The sequence below is a fragment of the Brassica oleracea genome, chromosome C4, assembly GCF_000695525.1.
Source record: "Brassica oleracea var. oleracea cultivar TO1000 chromosome C4, BOL, whole genome shotgun sequence".
Lineage (NCBI taxonomy): Eukaryota > Viridiplantae > Streptophyta > Magnoliopsida > Brassicales > Brassicaceae > Brassica > Brassica oleracea.
The window spans coordinates 49,248,943-49,268,123 of NC_027751.1; the positions used below are offsets into that span (position 1 = coordinate 49,248,943).

The 19,181-nt window shown below is 34.3% G+C and overlaps 3 protein-coding genes across 5 annotated transcripts; 2 read left to right on the forward strand and 1 right to left on the reverse strand.

Moving 5' to 3' along the window:
• Positions 1 to 1,144: 1,144 nt before the first annotated feature.
• LOC106339475 lies at positions 1,145 to 3,222 on the forward strand. 2 transcript variants are annotated; one of them, XM_013778295.1, is made up of 7 exons: positions 1,145 to 1,463; positions 1,547 to 1,837; positions 1,951 to 2,007; positions 2,109 to 2,162; positions 2,245 to 2,322; positions 2,424 to 2,477; positions 2,569 to 3,222. In XM_013778295.1, exons 1-7 carry the CDS (start codon positions 1,197 to 1,199, stop codon positions 2,992 to 2,994), a joined length of 1,227 nt encoding a protein of 408 aa, XP_013633749.1. In that variant the 5' UTR covers positions 1,145 to 1,196; the 3' UTR covers positions 2,995 to 3,222. The 2 variants fall into 2 exon arrangements, with proteins under 2 accessions (XP_013633749.1, XP_013633750.1); XM_013778296.1 differs by having other exon boundaries at positions 1,951 to 2,004.
• Positions 3,223 to 3,339: 117 nt separating this feature from the next.
• LOC106342683 (BTB/POZ domain-containing protein FBL11) lies at positions 3,340 to 7,979 on the forward strand. Of its 2 annotated transcripts, XM_013781687.1 has the most exons (19): positions 3,340 to 3,550; positions 3,646 to 3,696; positions 3,772 to 3,892; positions 3,985 to 4,126; positions 4,281 to 4,330; positions 4,483 to 4,571; positions 4,654 to 4,759; positions 4,845 to 4,881; positions 4,952 to 5,103; positions 5,196 to 5,745; positions 5,808 to 6,050; positions 6,119 to 6,264; positions 6,345 to 6,647; positions 6,720 to 6,963; positions 7,046 to 7,101; positions 7,235 to 7,315; positions 7,381 to 7,425; positions 7,533 to 7,601; positions 7,701 to 7,979. In XM_013781687.1, exons 1-19 carry the CDS (start codon positions 3,357 to 3,359, stop codon positions 7,860 to 7,862), a joined length of 2,841 nt encoding a protein of 946 aa, XP_013637141.1. In that variant the 5' UTR covers positions 3,340 to 3,356; the 3' UTR covers positions 7,863 to 7,979. The 2 variants fall into 2 exon arrangements, with proteins under 2 accessions (XP_013637141.1, XP_013637142.1); XM_013781688.1 differs by lacking the exons at positions 3,340 to 3,550; positions 3,646 to 3,696; positions 3,772 to 3,892; positions 3,985 to 4,126; positions 4,281 to 4,330 and adding an exon at positions 4,332 to 4,380.
• Positions 7,950 to 11,658, reverse strand: LOC106342682 (probable disease resistance protein RPP1). The gene is made up of 4 exons (XM_013781686.1): positions 10,968 to 11,658; positions 9,773 to 10,886; positions 9,328 to 9,618; positions 7,950 to 9,236 (listed from the first exon to the last, which is right to left on the reverse strand). Exons 1-4 carry the CDS (start codon positions 11,549 to 11,551, stop codon positions 7,950 to 7,952), a joined length of 3,276 nt encoding a protein of 1,091 aa, XP_013637140.1. The 5' UTR covers positions 11,552 to 11,658.
• Positions 11,659 to 19,181: the final 7,523 nt, after the last annotated feature.

Below are 19,181 nucleotides of genomic sequence, written 5' to 3' on the forward strand. Positions count from 1 at the left end.
ACCGAGCGGGACGAGCGCTCGGTCGCTACGGTTCGAGCTCGGTCGCTACATAGGGACCGAGCGGGACGATCGCTCGGTCGCTACGTAGCGACCGAGCGGGACGATCGGTCGGTCGTTACGTAGCAACCGAGCGGGACGAGCGCTCGGTCGCTACGTAGCGACCGAGCTTTGGCTCGATTTCTGTCGCTACGTAGCGACCGAGCTGGACGAGCTAGCGACCGAGCTTTGACTCGAGCTCGGTCGCTTCGTAGCGACCGAGCTTTGGCTCGGACTTGGTTGCTACGCAGCGACCGAACAGCGTGTATGCGTGGTAATTACGCAACGGTCGAGCTTGGTTAGTTTGGTTTGAATCTTCAAGGATACTTCTTCGTAAAAACTTCGTGTTTGGTTATATTTTACGAAAGTTACATCTTCCTTTTTACTATCTCTTTCGGAAATACGATCTCCGAGGATTTTCGGGTGGTAATTCCGTCGTAACCGTTTTTGACCCCAACAAAGTACATGGGGATTTGTTCACTAGGCAAGACCGCAAATCTACAACTCCTTATGATCAGTTCTCTTGCTTCTTGTTTCAGTTTGAAGCAATTACCAAAGTTGGCACCAACATCTTGTAAACAAGGACAAGAAACACATATTCTTCTGGAGTGAGTAATTAGAGGTTTTAACGTTATTTTCAATAATGGTTATTATATGTTTAAGCCCATCTTATGAAAGTTAATTAGCATATGTTAAAAGTGTTCTGACTTGTTCTATAAAAGGGTTATATATTTCTAATTTCTGAATTAATCTAAAAAAATGATATGAACTGAAATAAATATAAAGTTAACACAAGTCTGTTTACCAAAAAAAAAAGTCTAACACAAATCTGTTGTAATTAACATAAATATCATCAAATGCATACTGTCAAATTTATTATTTGCCCATATAATTTGAGTCGACTCATATCGTTCTAAACTGAACATACAATTAGCCTATATATTTAGATCAAAACAAATTAGCCTCTATATGAAATCTTTCTGAAATTAGCACTACAAAATTACATAAATTCCGTTATAAATATAATTAACATAAATATCATTAAACGCCTCCAGTCAGATTGATTAATTGCCCATAATATACTCTCAGTTCTGAGTGAGGAAAGGGGTAGTTTAGTCATTTAAGGTTAATACAGAGACTCGTTTCTTCTTCTCAGTTGAATGAAAATTAGGGTTTTCTCGTTACCCCAACCAAAGTTCCGATCTTTGATTCACCGGAATCAAATGGCTCTTGGGAAGCGAACTCGTGACTACGACTCCAATGACAAACCCATCTCTTCGTCTCCCCTCAGGAGGATGCAAGAAGACGACGCCTCCGGCATGGAGTCGATGCTCCGGAGGAGAAAACAACCCAAGACTACTCCAGTGTCTTCTTCCTCTAATAACAAGATGAATTGGACTAAAGACGACGAGCTCATCATCCTCGGGGTTTGTTAGGAATCCTCTCTCTCTCTGTTTTCATTTACTCTGTTTTTTTAACACTCACACTCTGTTTTCTTGTAAAAAAACAGAGTATTGTAGATTACGAAAAGGAAACGAAGCTGAGTCATAGATCTGACTGGGATGCGTTCTACGGATACGTTAAGGATTTTATTGAACCGGACTTCTCCAAGAAGCAGCTTACTGATAAGATTAGGAACTTGAACAAGAGGTTTTTGGGTAACAAGGCGAGGTGTGACGATGAGGAAGGGCCTTCCTTTACTGATACTGAAGACGATATCATCTTCAAGCTGTCAGTGATCATTTGGGATTCAACGAATGAAACAGGGTGTGCTTCTGATGAGAATGTGGACCAAGCTAAGGTGAGTTTTGTGTGTTAAGACAGTCTCTTTTGTTACTATCTCGAAATGTTATTGTAGTGATTTGATGTTAGAGGAATGCGTGATTGATTTTGGATTCTTGTTTTTGGATAAAGGATGTGCCTTGTGTGGAGAATGAACCTGTTGATGAGAATATGGACCCAGCAAAGGTAGTGAGTACTGTTCCATCAAGCTCCACATTACCATTTGAATACATTATGTAATTGTATATTAGTAACGTGTAACTGATCTTAAGTTCTTGTTTTAAAATAAGGATCTACCTTGTGTGGAGGATGAACGGGTCGATGAGAATGTGGACCAAGCAAAGGTAGTGAGTGTTTGTTTTGTTTCTACCAAGCTCATTATCACCATCTCTAAGTACTACATAACTCATGTCTAATGCTGTTCAGGCTCTTGATTTGGATAAGGATGCGCCTTGTGTGGAGCGTGAACGAGTAAATGAGAATATGGACCTGGACCAAGAAAAGGTACTGAGACTTTCTTCTTTTCTTCCAACCTCCTTATTACCATTATGTAGAATGTGATGTTAACAATGTATATTGATCTTAGATGCTTATTTTTGAAACAGGATGTGCCATGTGTGGAGCATGAACTAGTTAACGAGAATATGGACCAAGAACAGGTAGCGAGCGTTTGTTCTATTCTCCCAATCTCCTTATCACTATCACAAACCATTATGTAAAATTTGATTTTAAATTCTTGTTTTGAATAAGGCTGTTCTTTGCACGGGGGATGAGCCGATGAGCAACGCAAGTATCGAGACTGATAAAGGAGAGAAAGATGGTGTGGATGAGTTTTGTGCTTTGAAAGATGCACTAACTGATAAAGAAGAGAAAGAGAAGAGTACAGAAGATGTTGGGGATGAGTTGTGTGCTATGAAGGATGCACTAACTGATAAAGAGAAGAGTGAGGATGTGTATTGTGCTCTGAAGGATGCACTTGAGGAGACGACATTCTTTCAAAGTATAGGTAAATATCAACAGAAGGTCCTGCTTCAGAATTTGAAAAACCTTAGAGGTACAAGAAGAAAAGAGCTAGCTGATGAGTTGAAGGAATTGCTTAACGAGGAGATGAAAGTGCGTGCCAAGAAACTGAGTTTAACCGCAAAGCTAGCAAGCGCATGGGAGGAGTCTTGTTGATTCAAAAGTAACAAAAAGTTCTGCTGCTTTTTTTTTTGGAACTTTACATGGTTCTTTGATTTTTTTTGTTGGGTGATCAAAGCCAATCTTTTGAACTGTTAATTAGTGTACCTAGAAAAAGATTGTGGCTTGTCCTTTTTTGTTTTGTCTCATGTTTGTGGTAATCAGTGACTCATGTTTCTGAAATGAATCCAAAATGACTCTTATACCGGAGACCGGTTAATCCCGGTTATAAAAAAATAAAAGATTTCAAAAGTCCGGTTCGGTTTGTCATTGAGAGTGACTGTTAAAATCATTTCACTCCTTAGTAAACGAACTTTTTTTATTCAACTAGCCGCCGATCGCTCTCTCTCTCTCTCTCTATGGCACAGCTAAGAAGAAGCTTACACGATGACTTTGTGATTCTCGTCGTTGATAATAATCAACCTCAAGAAGAAGAAGACTCATCTTCTTCTCCAGGTCAACTGATTTCCATCTCAGCTTCGGAAATTTCGTCCTGGGACTTGTCATATATACTCTGCTACAGAAGAGTTAAAATTCGAGCTCATCGAACTAGGCATGTCTTGTGTTCATACACTTCATATACAACATCTCGTGTTCTGTAGTAGTAACAAGTTGTAGTGATTCTTGGTTTATGTTTCTATATGCCAGGCTCATTCAAGAATCATCTTACTTCCATGGCCTTCTTAGCGGAAGTTTCAGGTTAGAATCTTCTCTTTGCTCTGTATGTTATGTTATTGTTTGTTCCTCGTGTTGTGTAACTTGGATTTGTAATAGTGAATCAGGTCGTGATCATATCTCTATAGAATGGAACTTAGAGACTTTCTTGAATCTTATGAGGTGTATATATGATTGCGCCCTTGATATTACATCCACTAGTTTCTTACCTCTTTTCGATGTGAGCTCCCTTTCTATCATCAATCCTCTGCTCTCTCTCTCTCTATGACATGGTTTTGTAGAGTTTAAGCTAATTGTGAATGGCCAATATAGGCTGCACTCTATTTTGGCGTGGAGAGGCTTCTATCTAAATGCAAGAGGTGGCTTTCACTGTTGGCATCATCGAATGACTCTGCATCACCAATACTAGAATTGCCTGACCTTGTTCAGATGTGGAGTTTCGGTCTCGAGCGTGGTTAGAATCTTGAGAAAACCTTTATTTAGCACACTTGTAATTGATTCATTCCATGTTGAATTTTCTGTGTCATTTGAGTTCTTATGTTATGTTCACTATGTTAAATATTGACATTATTATATGATATCTCTAACACATGACTTGATACTTACAGCTGTGGAATTTGTGCCAGATCTCTGTGCAGCCTATCTAGCAAAGAATCTCGTATGTAACCTTAACTATCAGTAAAGAGAATACAGTTCTGCTTTTGTTAGGTTGTTTATCATTTTTTTGTATTTGCTGGTATGAGCAATCTAAATTCTTCATATAATGTTAGCCTTTGATAGCTAATAATCCGATCCTTATGTCTTGTGCAGATGCTGGTGAAATCTGATCAGTATTTTGGAAATGTTCCATATGAGTTGTTGATGTGCTGCATAAAACATCCTCACCTCACTATAGACAGGTAGGTTTGTGCCTATTGCCTATATTATATGAAATGCAAAACATAACTTTTGGTTCTCACCTTTTTGACCAAACTCTGACAGTGAGATGCATCTTGCTGATGCACTTCTTGTTTGGCTTGATGCCAACAAAAGACTGTCTGACTTGTCAGAGACTAGTAACGGTAACATAGTCAACTTGATGGAACAGGTAATGTTTAGGTTCTGTTACCTATGCAGAGATGAATTGATACAATTAATCATGTATCTTTATATTCTGGTGTATTATATTGCAGGTCCGGTTTAGTCTTTTGCCGCTGTGGTTTATTGCAGGTAATGCATGTGATTGATACTTGGAGATATAGCAGAAAGTTATGTAGTTAAGTTTGTTCCTTTGTTTCAGAAAGAAGAAAGTCTCATGGTTTCTCAACGTTTGCTGATCACAGCATTGAACTGGTTACTAAACTAACCAAAATGTCATCCAAATGTTTGGTTGATAGTCTAAGAGATGGACCTCCTACTGATCTTAGAGTTCGGTTGACTCAATACACAGAGGTATAAACAAAGTTTCTGTCTTATATGTTCATATTCGATAGACACTGGATGACTTTGATTCATTTTCATTATGCCTTTCCTCCCTGAATCAGAAACTGGACCTCTCAGGATGCACGCAGTTAAACAAAGCCATTCTGCTACTCTCAGTACTTCCTGAAACATATTTTACAAACCCCATGTGGAGAAAGAGTTTGAAAAGCTTCTTAAAGAACCCTGACGACGACGCAAGAAACCAAGAACAATTATCTCAGACAACTCTACCAATCTCATCTTTTGAAACGGTGGAAGAGGTTGATATCTCCAAGTGCCAGAGGCTTGATTATAAAGCAACAATCAAGTGCATCTCTAAGTCATTCCCATCGTTGAGAAAACTGAGAGCTGCTTATCTCTTAAACATCAAGGTCTCCACTATGCTTGAGCTTCTCCAGAGTTTTGGAAACCTTACTGAAGTTGATTTAACGGTTGATATCGTTCCGATAATACCGTGTCAAGCATCGGTGTTTTACGCAAGTCCAGGTTTAGCTCAGACACCTCCCATCATATACTTAACATCTGGAAGTAACTCCTTTGATCATGGACAAGTTCATCGTTCTCTCTCGAGTATCACAAGACTAACTCTGGAGGGTAGAAGTGATTTATATGGTTAGTCTTCTTCTTGGTGCTGTTAATGTATATTAAAGTAGCTGATGTCCCCATTGTGACAGATAAGGATCTACGGAGCATCTCTAGATCATGTGGTTCATTATGTTACCTGAACATAAAAGGGTGTGCACTTCTCTCAGATGCATGTATAGCATATGTTATAGAGAGGTGTAAAAGCTTACACTCTCTCATAGTTTGTTACACCTCTTTTTCTGAGAGCTCGGTTTTAGCACTATGCGCTGGTACTTCTGTGACCAGTTCATTAGCATCCAATCTTCAGATACTGCACATGAGCAAATGTGAAGGTGTGTATATTTTTCCATTAACGTAAACTCTCAGGGCTTATAACATAAACTTAGTGTTACGTTTGCAGGAATTAGCGAGACATCGCTTCTAAACTTGATAACTCGGACACAGAAACTGAAGAGTCTTTGCTTAAGGGATACAAAAGTTTCAGACAGTGTGCTATGTGACCTCTCTGTCTCTTCCTTAGAAGCACTTGATATTTCAAATACCACGGTCAGATTCATTTATTAACAAAATATTATCTTACTTAACATCATTCAAGTGATGCATTAATGCTTGAAGCTTTCTTACAGATATCTAGTATGGTTCTTACTTGTGTCATTAGCAAAAACTCTAATCTAAAAAGCCTTAAAGCCAGGGGATGTAAGAATCTGATACAATCAGAGACTGTGTTTAACTCTTTAAGCAAGGGGAGTGGACTAGAGGAGCTTGAGATTGGTTGGGGGTTTACCTACTTATCTCTTGTGTCTTTGAGACCTGCGGTTTCATCCTTACGAGCTATAAGTGTGGGTTTGGGTGCTTCCTTAGGTGAAGATGGTTTAAAGCTTCTACCTTCAGCTTGTCCTTTGCTAGAGTCTATTGTCCTTTACTTCCAGGTAGTTAGTTCTGATCCTTAAAGAGTTTACAAAGATAAGTGAGTGTTTGTTTAATAACTGATGGCCATGCAGGAAATATCTGACTCTGCCTTGACGAGTATAGTGACATCATTGAAACACTTAGAGGAGCTAGCTTTGTCGTATTGTTTCGGTGACATAACACTTCAGAGTTTTAAGTTCTCTATACCGAACCTGAGGAAACTAAGGCTTGAGAGGGTAACTCGTTGGATGACTAATGAAGATTTGTTTGTTCTCACGCAAAGCTGTCCCAACTTGACCGAGCTTACGCTGGTAGGATGTTTACATTTAAACTCAGGTACATCTTTGTCTTACTAAGGAAACAAATCACATAACCTCTTGTTCTTTGTTCAGTTTCTGTTTTGATGTTTATTTATTAGATTCTCAACCAATCATCTCATCTGGATGGCCTGGAATGATATCTCTTCATCTAGAGGTTTGTTAGTAGTCTTTAAGATTATATAAGATATGTTTTAAGTCATATTCAAATCTTCTCTCCATGTTAAAGTATATTTTATTCACAAACCGGAACCTTTTAGAGGTATGTTAACCATGTTTGGGGGTGATAGGAATGTGGGAGAATAACAGAGAATGGTGTTGTTTCTCTCTGTGGCTGCGTTGCTCTCGAAGATCTATTGCTTCGCCACAATGTGAGTTCTCTTTATAGCTGCACCGCTCTCAAAATATATATATAAAGCTATTGATGTGTATTCAGGGCTCTGGGATAGAGAAAAGCTTCCTTCTTAATGCTTCTTTGAAGGTATATATATTTCAGACACACCATGCATGGCTTTCTACGTAAAGAGAATTAGTATGTAGTTGTTGCCTTGGATTCTTTTTTGCTTGATTTATCTCAATACTCTACAGTTCCCAATGCTTCGGCTTGTATCACTGGACATGTGTGATGCAAAGGAAGGCAACTTTGACGTCCCAGAGGTAAGTAATAACAGAGAACACACATTGTTGAAGTTTACTTAGTTGCTAGAGAACATCATAAGAATACACATGGTTTGTTTTCTTTTTTTGGATTGGCAGGAGAAAGAAGAAGTTCGTTTTCTAAGCATAGTGAAAATCAGTAGATGCAAGTCTCAGAGATGCTCTCTGGGAAGAGAGCTAGCTCCAGTGCATAGAGAGACGCTTGTTATGTTTTGGAACGGCCAGAACTTCACTAATACGCTGCTCAAACAAAGACTTTAGTTACCACCACTCTTTTAACACTTTATCTTGTTTCTTGTTTATACATATTGTTGTAAGTTGAAAGATTTTTTGTTTCAAATTTAAAAATCAAAGTTGTGGAACCAAATTTAGACCGCATTCTCTAACCTCCCATTTCTTATCTCTTACTTCAAACTCAAACACTGATGAATCCCCGCAACTCACCTCCTTTTCTTCGATCTCTAACGTGTAGAGATGCTCGTTTAAAAGTGGGAACCGCTGCGAGTGAATCCCTGATCTATGCCTTACACTGGTGGTACCATCCTTGATGCAATAATATACATCCATCTCCTCCTTCCTCCTGTCACCAATCTTATTAACTACCAATACACAACCCATCAACGGTATATGATCCATTCCATTCCCTTTCATCAACAGGGAACTCCCTGTAGCCTGCCAAAGAAAGTACATGGGCATTTGTTCACCAGGCAAGACCGCAAATCTACAAGTCCTTATGATCAGCTCTCTTGCTTCTTGATTCAGTTTGAAGCAGTTACCAAAGTTGGCACCAACATGTTGTAAAGAAGAAATAGAAGAATCTAGCCTCTCTAGGGACTTGCAGTTCTCTGCGTCTAGGTACCGTAAGGAGTCTGGGAGCTGCGGTAGCGAAACTAGCTTTGTGCATCCACTGATCACAAGTTTACGTAGACGAGTCATTTCCTTTATCCATGGAGCTAGCTCTCGTATCCTTTGATCGCACACGTGGAGCTCCGTGATGAGGTCAAAAGCATGCGGTGAAGAAGTCCGCAGGCTTTCGCTGTACGGCATAGCCAAGTGATAGAGATGCGTCCATAACGTGGTCGACGAAGGGAGTTTTTGTATAGCAGTTCCGTTGAGACTGAGACGTTGAATGTTCGCGTAAACCTCAGGAAATGTTTTCAACAAGGAGCAATCGGCTAGATCAAGTATTCTTAGAGATTTCATGTTGATATTGACCGGAAGGGGTTCTTCTATCTTTGAGCAACCTTTCAAAGTAAACAACGACAACTTATGAAGGTTTCCAATAGAAGAAGGGAGCTCCACCAGACTAATGCAGCCGCCGAGATCCAGTTCTATGAGATTAGTAGCATTCCCAATAGAAAACGGGAGCTCTACCAAACTTGAGCAATTGCTAAGATTCAATCTCTTGAGTTTGGTGGCATTCCCAATGGAAGATGGGAGCTCCACCAAACTTGAGCAACGACTGAGGAACAGTTCATTGAGATTAGTTGCATTCCCAATAGATGACTGGAGTTCCACCAAACTTGAGCAACCGCTGAGATCCAATTTCCATAGATTAGTGGCTGTTGAGAGATCAGGAACCTCCTTCAGGTTTTTGGAATCCCTCAGATACATCCGCTTGAGATTTCTAATTGTCTATACCAAAAAAAAAAAATACATTAGTAATCCACTTTATTAATTAGATGCATTTTCAATTGAGATTCTTTTGTTCAGCTATAGTACTTACTTGACTTCCTTCCCACAGTTTCTCAAGATTGCTTGAAGGCATGTATATTTCCACGAGGAACTCCGGACTGAAATTAGAAGGCAAGCTTGTCATTGGGAAACCATCCCAATCTAGTAATCTAAGTGTCAGAGGTAAGTATTTCAGACTTTGTGGTAAGTGCACTCTCGGGTGAGTATCACCGATCCTTAAGAATTGGAGATTACTCATTTTTTCGAAGGCTTTGTCATTCTTATATAACCCACCCTCTATATCAGAATATTCGCAATCTATGCCTATTACATTTATGTTACCCTGAAAAGAAAAGAAAAAGTCACATAAGTTATTATGGTTAGTTACTAAAGAGTGATTGAATTATTATTCATAAGTCAGATAGAATTATAGGCCGTAGAATCGTCTGTAACATTTTTAATAGTTTGTAATAGCATATTAGAAAATGAAAACTTACTGGTGTATAGGAGTTACTCAGTATTTGGCATGTCTCTCTACCATCAACCAAAAACTGTCGCTGCCCAGGGCCATGAATTGATTGTTTACTAACAATTTCTCTACCAAAACATGCTAGCAAATTATGCATCCTTATCCATCCACGGTCGATAGATATGAGAGATTTATCAGCTAAAACGCGAAGACCATATCTCACGTTAGAGAAATTCTCCGCTAGAAATTCTTCCACTCTTTCAATCCATTCGTCGTTGAAGAAACATGCTATATAGATAAATAAATCTTTATCTTCATCACATAAAGCATCGTAACTGAACTTCAAAACGCTTTCAATTTCTCCGGTAACGCTACTCCATAACCTTGGTAGTTCCATTTCCCACTCCTGCCTCGACGTCATTCCTCGGAAATAAGACCCCATAACCACTAGTCCGAGAGGTAGGTTACCGGAAAGTTGTGTAACTTTCCTAGCGAGGCTCTCAAAACCATAACACGGTGACTTTTGACCAAAAGCATACATGCAGAAGATTTTAAGAGCCTTACGGTCAGATGGGAAACCCACCTCATGTATATGGTTAATCCTATGCCTATGCAAAACTCTTTTATCTTGCGTCGTCATGATAATCCGGCTTCCAGGACCAAACCACCGAGCTTCTTTAGCCAGTGCATCTAGTTGCATCACATGGTCCACATCATCAAGAACGATGAGCATTCTTTTGTCTTTTAATCTGTCTTTTGCGACATCCAAATGACGAATATTGATGCCCTGCTGGTCGAAAACTTGAGATAACATCTCCGATTGTAGCTGCAGCTGCGTGCTGTATACATCGCGACAAGGTATTGGATACCGTCTTCTGATATTCTCCATGAAGACACTAAGCTGGAACTTATGAGAGTATTCTTCAAATAGAGCTCTGGCGATGGTGCTCTTACCAATTCCGGAAGGACCCAAAATCCCTATCATCCTCACTTCATTAGATTCTAGGCATAATAATTGTTCCATCTTTGCCATATGAGCTCTCATCCCAACATAACCGTCCAAAACATTTGAAGGCGCATTATTTAGCAGCTCTGCTGAAACATCAGTAGCGATTTTTTTTATCATGGCCGCTTCATTATCCCTTAGAAAGATTTGAAACATTTTTTTAGATACTAATTTTTATAGACTAATAATAATAAAAGAGGAAAAAGAAGTTATTAACCAGTTGATTGAATGGTAACCAACAATTGTAGCTACCTCCTCCAAAGCTTGTCTCCATCTCTCAGTTTCTTCTTTGCTTCTTCCCTCACAAGTCTCTCTGAAAACTTTTCCAAAATCTCCGGTAAGCTTCTTTACATGAGACGGTTCAACTTCGTAGAAAATGGGCAACACTGTTTGATCTAACTCTTGTTTGCACTTCATAATCTCAACCAATTCGTCAAGGCACCATTTCGAAGAAGCGTAGTTTCTCGAGAGCAAGACGATGGCGAACTTAGAACCTTTGATGGCGGCTACGATTTCAGGACGGAGGGACTCTCCTCTCTTGATCTCGTTATCGTTGAAGTGTGTGATTCCTTTTCTCTGAAACTCCTTTTGAATATGACTGAAAAGGTTCTTGCGGACATCTTCTCCGCGGAAGCTCGGGAAGACGTCGTATGTACAGTTAGTAGATGAAGGAGCTGATGATAATGATGATGATAATGAGGAGGGTTCTTTGTTTTCTTGATGGGATCTAAACAGTTTAAAGAACACGAAGAAGCCTATTGCAGCAGAAACAACATTGGTAAGTAAAACAGAAGGATCCATTTGTGTTGTATAGATCTCTGGAGACAGAACCTCTTTGCTTAGTTGGAGAAAGCAATCTCCTAGCACAAAGAAAAGAAGAACGTGTATCAATCAAGACGTTGACTCTATTTTTTAATTGACTGTGAAAGTGTATGGAAGCTTCCTACCAATCATTAATTTAAGGTACGAGGAGAGCTGTGGTCTTGGACTCGGGTCAGGCCCAAACCCGGTTGAATGATAATACTGAATTTTTGGGCTTTTGTCTACATTGTCCGAAGTTGACCGAACGCTTAAATTAGGGAAACAAATCACCTAACCTCTTGTTCATCTTCTGTTTTGGATGTTTATTCCTCAGATTCTCAACCAATCATCTCATCTGGATGGCCTGGAATGATTTCTCTTCATCTATAGGTTTTTTTTTGATAAAGCCTATATTCCATCCGTCCCATAATGTAAAATGTTTAATAAACTTTTTGATGTTTCAGAACATAGATATGTTGATACTTTTTTGATGTTTAAGGTATAGTTTATCCACAAACCGGAACCTTTTCGAGGTATATTAACCATGTTTGGGTGATAGGAATGTGGGAGAACTAATTGAGAATGGTTATGCTTCTCTCTATGGATGTGTTGCTCTCAAAGATTTGTTTACTTCACCACAACGTGTGTTCTCCACACTCTTTTAGTGCTTGATGTGTCCAGCTCTAGCCTGAAAAGAGTGTGCACATGTCAAAGAGAACACATTTTGACATCAAGCGGCATAGTTCTGAATCTATATATATATATATATATATATTTTTTTTAAACAGTATCAAGAAGGAAGATTTTCTATAACCGGCCAGAGTCCTGAATTAACATATAGAAACCTGTCAGAAATGCCTGAATTCACCCCATTCGAAAACTAAAAAATAGCCAAACCTTATTTTCGTAAATAAGTTTTATAAGCTGAAGACAATCTGATTCAAAATTCATATCTAATATATCCATTCTACTTATGTTAGTGTGGTGAATTCCGCATGGCGCATGTAAGAATGGCACATGTGAGAAGAAAGGAACTTGCCTCTTCCCAATCGTACCATGCAATCTTTTCTCTGATTACAACTCTACCAGGATACCTTCTGGCAAGTTAAATGCTGAATTATAAGAGATTGGCCATTACAATGTTGATTTCATGGCAATTAGTACACGATCAAGATAGTTGACTTTTATAGATTTTGTGTTTGAAAGTCAACGTTGCAATTATTATCAAGCCTGAGTTGTTGTTTTCACTAGCATTCTACGAACGTCGTCCATACCTGTGTTTATTACTAGGACCGCATATTATTAATGTACATACTACGTATGTATTTATCCCTGTTATAAAAATCGGCCGTCTAGGCGCTACGCGTCACTTTTCCGCCCCGATTTATGCCAAATCGGTTTAAAAAATCGGATATCCGATTTTTTCTGCCTAGACCGCCTAAATGACCGCCTAGCCGCCTAGGCAGCCGCCTAATCTATTTTTTATTTTTTTTATATTTTTTTTATATTTTTTTTTTAATTTTTTTAATTTTTTTTTTAGTTTTAATAATATTTTTATTTGTTTATTTGATCTAAAATTTTATAAATATCATTTATATTCATAATTTTGATGAAAATTACACTATATTAAGTTTATATATTCTATTTGTGTGTTTTATACAATCTTAAACATGAAAATGTATTAATGTTATACACAATTAAAGATTAACATGTTTTATAACATCTAAAAATTCCGTTCCGCATAATTTCCGATTAATCCCCGATTTTTTCTTTAGGCGCTAGGCCCAACCCGACCGCCCGACTAGCGCCTACCGCGTTCCGGAACGGTGGTATTTATGTAACGTGCAATCAATTTTTTGATTTGTTTGACAGGTCAAATCTGATGAATATGCCCTGTTCTCAAGGTTATGTAACCGTCCATACAAATCTTATATATAAACTAATGACGCTCCAGTCACTTATAAGGGGAAGAAGGAATAATACTCCATAAACTTCGTCATAGGTGACGTACATTATACATGAGCATGTGTGCATGTCTTATTAAATTACAGACGATAAAGAAAAAGATAGGCTTCTATAAATGAGAAAATGAGAGAGAGAAAAAAATAATTAACAAGCTTTTATGATTAGGGGGTTCAAAACCTATGGATATGTATATTTTTAAGGAAAAGGCTGGTCACATAAGAGTTAGCGATAATTTTTCAAATGAAACCAAACCATATAATTGATTTAATTCTTTTTTTTTGAAATAAAACTCTTTCCACGTGAATCTGTATTCGTTTCCATAGTTTTACATTTTCTGTAATCAAAATATTTAACCACTAGATCAATTTATCGTTTGTTTTTTTCTTAAATGAGAGATGGAAACTTGGACAGATTATAACTTTTTTTTTTTGTTAAACGGACAGAACATAACTATAAACATGATTATATGTTACTACCCGACGTTATGTCAATTCTTATGAGTTAAAGTTTTCACATGTACGAATTAGAAACGTATACTGAAATCTACTTTCTATTCTATTTGCAGCTGTCGTGCGGATATTATATGAATATAAGTTTCTTCTTCGTTGGTTTAGACTTTAAAGTCTAAACTAGTATTGTTGTCCACAAACAAAAAGTATAAACTAGTATTAATTATAGAGGCTGTGAATGTTCCAAAACTCGTTCGATCCGTTTAAAACATGTATTGGGACATTTCCCACCTTATTTTTCATTTTCTATTCTAAATATCATTTTAGAATAAAATATACTCCAAATCCACTACATTTTTAACTTCAAAATAGAGTAATAGATAGAATTACTCCATTTATAAATGAAGTCCGTACCTATTACTCCATATTGGAGTTGATTTTTTTTTTATAGAATGGTCCTTTAAATTTTGAATGTTTTTATTTTATATTTAAATAATACTTAAAAATTACAAAATATATATAATATTTTATAAGAAATTATTTAATAATTTTACATAAAAGTTGCATAAACTAATAAAAATACCAAACACAACATAAAATATAAAATAAATATAACATACAATAAATAATTTAATAATCCGGTAAATCATTTCTGGAATTGCCATAATCGGTGAAGTATTGCCCAAACGATGATAGTGTTCGATTTTAAAAAAACATTTATCCAATTTAATAAAATCATGGATAAAGAAACACATTATTCATTTTAAAATGCATTAGTTGAACATTTGTGAGAAAAATATATTATAATACTCACATTGAACCAAAATGTTTTATCTTATATATTTTTATAGTTTATTGTACTTTTAATAAGAAATGTTTAATTTGAATAAGTTATATTTTGTGGAAGTTTTATAAACATAAGATATCTCATATATTAAAAAAGAAGTCACAATCTTGATTCATGTGTGATTTTTTTAAAAATGGACCTAATGGACATATTCCTATAAAGTCATGTTGCATTTAATCTCTAATCTTATCATTTAAATTTTGGTCTACCATAAGTTTTTATTAGACTATCAATAATTGGATTTAAAGAACAGATGATCCATTAGATTTATAGATAGTATAAATTAAATAGATATAATTTAATGTTGTAATACTATACCTCCATATGTTAAATATTTAAATATTTGTCGATGTTAACTTTTAAAATTATAAAGTTTTTTTTTAAATAACAAAAATCATATTATCTAACAATGATTAATCTTTACTACCTTAAGCCAATAATTTTTTTTTTAAAAATATATAGTTTATTTTAAAAATTAAACAAAAACTAAATGTTTAATTATTTACTCGATAATATAAATCTATGAAGCGAAAAGTTTAATTTTTAAAAAACTTTCTAAATTTGTGAAATGTTACAATATCTTTGAGTATGACAATAAAAAAATATTTTACTAATCTTTATATATATAGTTACGATTTTAATAATGAAATAATAATCCGAAAATATATATATAGAAGAAGATACAAATATATGTGAAAGTTTAAAACAATCTGTTCAATAAAAAAATATACATTAAACTTATTATGTTTTAAAAATTGATAGACACATATATTATAATATATATCAATTTAGAATTGAAAACAAAATATTTATATAAAAATAAATGAAAACACGCGCGGTTGCGCGGTAGATCTAGTTTGGGGTTAATTGGTAAGTTTTTGTAAATAGAAAGTATTAGTAATAATTATTAGCTAAATAAAGTTAGAATTCTTTTACAATAATCAAAATGAAGTAAAAGATTGATCATCATTTTGTTGAGCACATGCATTTATGTTCTTCTGCAGATTTCTTTAGTAAACAAATAACGAAACATTTTGGGAACTCACTAAATCTTAAATGCTTTGAATTTGATTATTAACTACTGCTGTAATTAATGATTGTGGCTACGATACCATTCATCGTTATTATTGTATCAACCCCAAAAAGATAAACTATTATTGTAGTAATAGATTGCATAGGGAATATCCAAATGAAGACTGTTGTCATGTGATGAAAATCCCTTACTTCGTGGGATGTGGTATCTCCTGCGTTGTTTCTTGGACGTACGATTTTCTCATCCAACACATATGTGGTCACGTTCATTTTTATTCATTACAAAACAATGGATCTGTCTACAGAACTACAGGTCATATATATAAGCCTTAAATTTTACTCTGTCAAAAACTAGCTAGACTTCGGGTTGTCAATTACTACTAGATATGGGATTACTACTCTCTTGTTATTTAGATCACTCTATGTCATTTTAATATATATTCAATTTGAACTTTTGCAACAAATGATAATAATCATTTCAAATACTTATACCAAAAAAAAAACAAAACAAAACCAAGTTCATAATTATCGAATATCAAATACAGATTCCATTCAGAGTTTGAAATCTTCAAAAGATATGCTATGTCTCGTAGTTCATTGTATATATATGAAATCATCGCATGCTGATTTTCATTATTATTATTTTTTGCCGTGGATTTGTGATCGCATAGTTTCCTATTAGTTTAGTATCCATATATGTCCTCTTATTATTGTCTATGTGACAATGAAGACAATGAAAATCATTTTTTTTATGATCAATCATTAATCAACTGAATAATACCATAGTCAAACTCTGAAGTCTGAATACATAATTCAAGAGAATTTTAAGCAAAAAACTTCACTTATCTCTCGTAACAATATTTTACACCTAACTTGAATAGTGAACCGGACTAGAATTACTAGATTATTAGATCAACCGTAGATATGAACCATAATTTAATAAATTAATAAGTTGTAGTATATAATTATATATACATCTAACTTTTAAAAATATACACAATAAACATAAAAGAAAAGAAAATTTTTATTTTGAAGTATAATAAAAATTTACTTTTTTATTTGACTAATAAAATATCAAAATAATAATAATCAACTTTTTGTGATCAAACTAACTGGAAAATTACCATAGTCCAAATCCGAATACAGAATTAAAGAGAAATCTAAGCCAAAACCTCAATTATCGTGTAACTGTTTTTATCAGATTGGTTTACTAAAAGCATCTCTAAAAGACACTCTTTAATTTCAGATATGAAATTTTTTGCTCTTCAAATTTGAAGTTTTTGAGGAATGAAACTCTATATTTAAAATTTCACTTCTCAAAACTTCAAATTTGTAGTTTCATATTTTTACTTGCATTTTGATCTCTAAAATTACACATCACACTTATAATTCTAAAATATTTTCTCGTATACCGTATTAATCCTAAAAAAAATTTATATCTCATGAAAATTTCATTTTTTTATAATTTAAGTTTTACAAATAAAAAATTAAATAAAACTTTAAAACAAGATTTAAAATGTTTCAAAACTAGATTTATACAACAACAATACAAAAGAAACTTAACAACAAAAAATCTTTTCAAAAATTACATGAAGACATAACTATTACCTAAATTTAAATATTACAACGTTAGTAGTCATGTAAATTTGATCCAGAACCTCCAAAATCTCTAAAATATTGTCCAAACAAATTTTGTGTAACCAAAAATGGTTGTTGTCATGATGTCTATTTTGTACAATTATTTTTTATCAGATAAAATATATCATTGAGTTTTAATACCATTGATAGAAGTTAAGTCTTTTAGCAATATTTATTTTCTTCTTTTACTTTCTTGTTCAAATCTAATGTATTTACAAGTTTAAGATCACATGATTTGAACAATTTTTAGTTTGTGCTCTACAAATTAAAAATAAAGAGAGTCATTTTCACTTCAAAATATACTAGTTGATCATATATGCATTACGAAAATAGTTTTATGGAATAATATGATATTTTTTTTTGAAGTTTAATATTAATTATGTTATTTCTATTTAAAATTTGTATTTTAATATAATATTTTATTAGTTAATATTGTTGTAATATTTTATATATATCTGCTTAGTTATTTACAAAAATTCTATGAATTTAAATTAATTAAGACAAATATGAGAACCATAAAATAAAATATAAAAAAATTTGAAGTTAAGTTTAAAGTTTTGCTGTTAGAGAATAACACTTTTAAACTTCAAACTAGATTTTGACATGCGCTTAAGAAGCGCATATATTTTTTTGTTAATCGTTACGCCAATATTAAATGAATTTATATCTATTTATTAGATATCTATAATATTTAAAAGTTGTTATATTATTATTTTTCAGTCTGGTACAATGTTTTCACTGAGTTTTCATATCCGATTCAGACTTGTGGTCGAACCGATAGATCCAGTTATTCGTATAGAGTCAAGTTAGGATTTAATAAAACGAATATGGTAAATATATATTAAAATAAAAAAAAACCGTTATTAATGCAATGAAAAGAATATAAATTTGATTTTTGTTATAGATATTTTGATATATCAATATATATTTGGCTTGCATAAAAAAAAATTTTTGTATGTGAATCACGTTTTTGGTTTCGTTTCTTTGCTGGTTTTTTTTTGTAGTGTGTTTGGTTTCGATAGAGTTGATGGATAAAAGTTTCTGACAGTGTTTTGAAATCCGACCCGGATCCGCAGTTGAACATGTAAATCTGGTGACCCAATATAAATGCGGTTAGGGTTTTGTGAAAAACCCAAAATTAAAAAACCCACAAAACCCGTAAAACCCCACTAAAATCCGAAACCCGATACCGGTTAAACCACTAGTTGAACCAATAGATAACTTATACATTCTAATGTTTAAAAGTTTTTTTTTTATTTTTTAGACTCTAAATTTCTAATTAAAAGGTTGAAGAAGAAGAACATGGCAAGCTTGATTATACATTCTTTGTTATTGGCAATTTATTACAATGATGTTTTACTTTTGGTTTATTTTGGATTGAATTTTAATTTATTATTCACATTCGACATAAATATTTATGAATTTAATGTTTTGATTTTTTTAGATGTCATAACTCTTAACTTGTTACATAAGTTTTAAATATTCTAAACTATTTTTTTGATATTTTGTATGTCAAATGAAAATAAAAATATGAAAACTTAGTTAATTATTTTTTAAATGTTTTTAAACATAAAATATACATATCCAAACTATTATTTTATGTTTTAAAAACATTTATAAAATATTGACTTTAGTTTGTATATTTTTATTTTCATAGTTAATATATTATTATATAATAAAATTAATTCATTTATTAATC

Coding starts and splice junctions, on each gene's coding strand:
- LOC106342682 (XM_013781686.1), bottom strand. CDS start 11,551: ATGGATCCTTCTGTTTTACTTACCAATGTTGTTTCTGCTGCAATAGGC. Junction 9,619..9,772: donor TGAGTAACTCCTATACACCA/GTAAGTTTTCAT, acceptor TTTTCTTTTCAG/GGTAACATAAATGTAATAGG. Junction 9,237..9,327: donor AACTGTGGGAAGGAAGTCAA/GTAAGTACTATA, acceptor TTTTTGGTATAG/ACAATTAGAAATCTCAAGCG.
- LOC106339475 (XM_013778295.1), top strand. CDS start 1,197: ATGAAAATTAGGGTTTTCTCGTTACCCCAACCAAAGTTCCGATCTTTG. Junction 1,464..1,546: donor ACGAGCTCATCATCCTCGGG/GTTTGTTAGGAA, acceptor GTAAAAAAACAG/AGTATTGTAGATTACGAAAA. Junction 1,838..1,950: donor AGAATGTGGACCAAGCTAAG/GTGAGTTTTGTG, acceptor TTTTGGATAAAG/GATGTGCCTTGTGTGGAGAA.
- LOC106342683 (XM_013781687.1), top strand. CDS start 3,357: ATGGCACAGCTAAGAAGAAGCTTACACGATGACTTTGTGATTCTCGTC. Junction 3,551..3,645: donor ATTCGAGCTCATCGAACTAG/GCATGTCTTGTG, acceptor TCTATATGCCAG/GCTCATTCAAGAATCATCTT. Junction 7,316..7,380: donor ATCTATTGCTTCGCCACAAT/GTGAGTTCTCTT, acceptor ATGTGTATTCAG/GGCTCTGGGATAGAGAAAAG.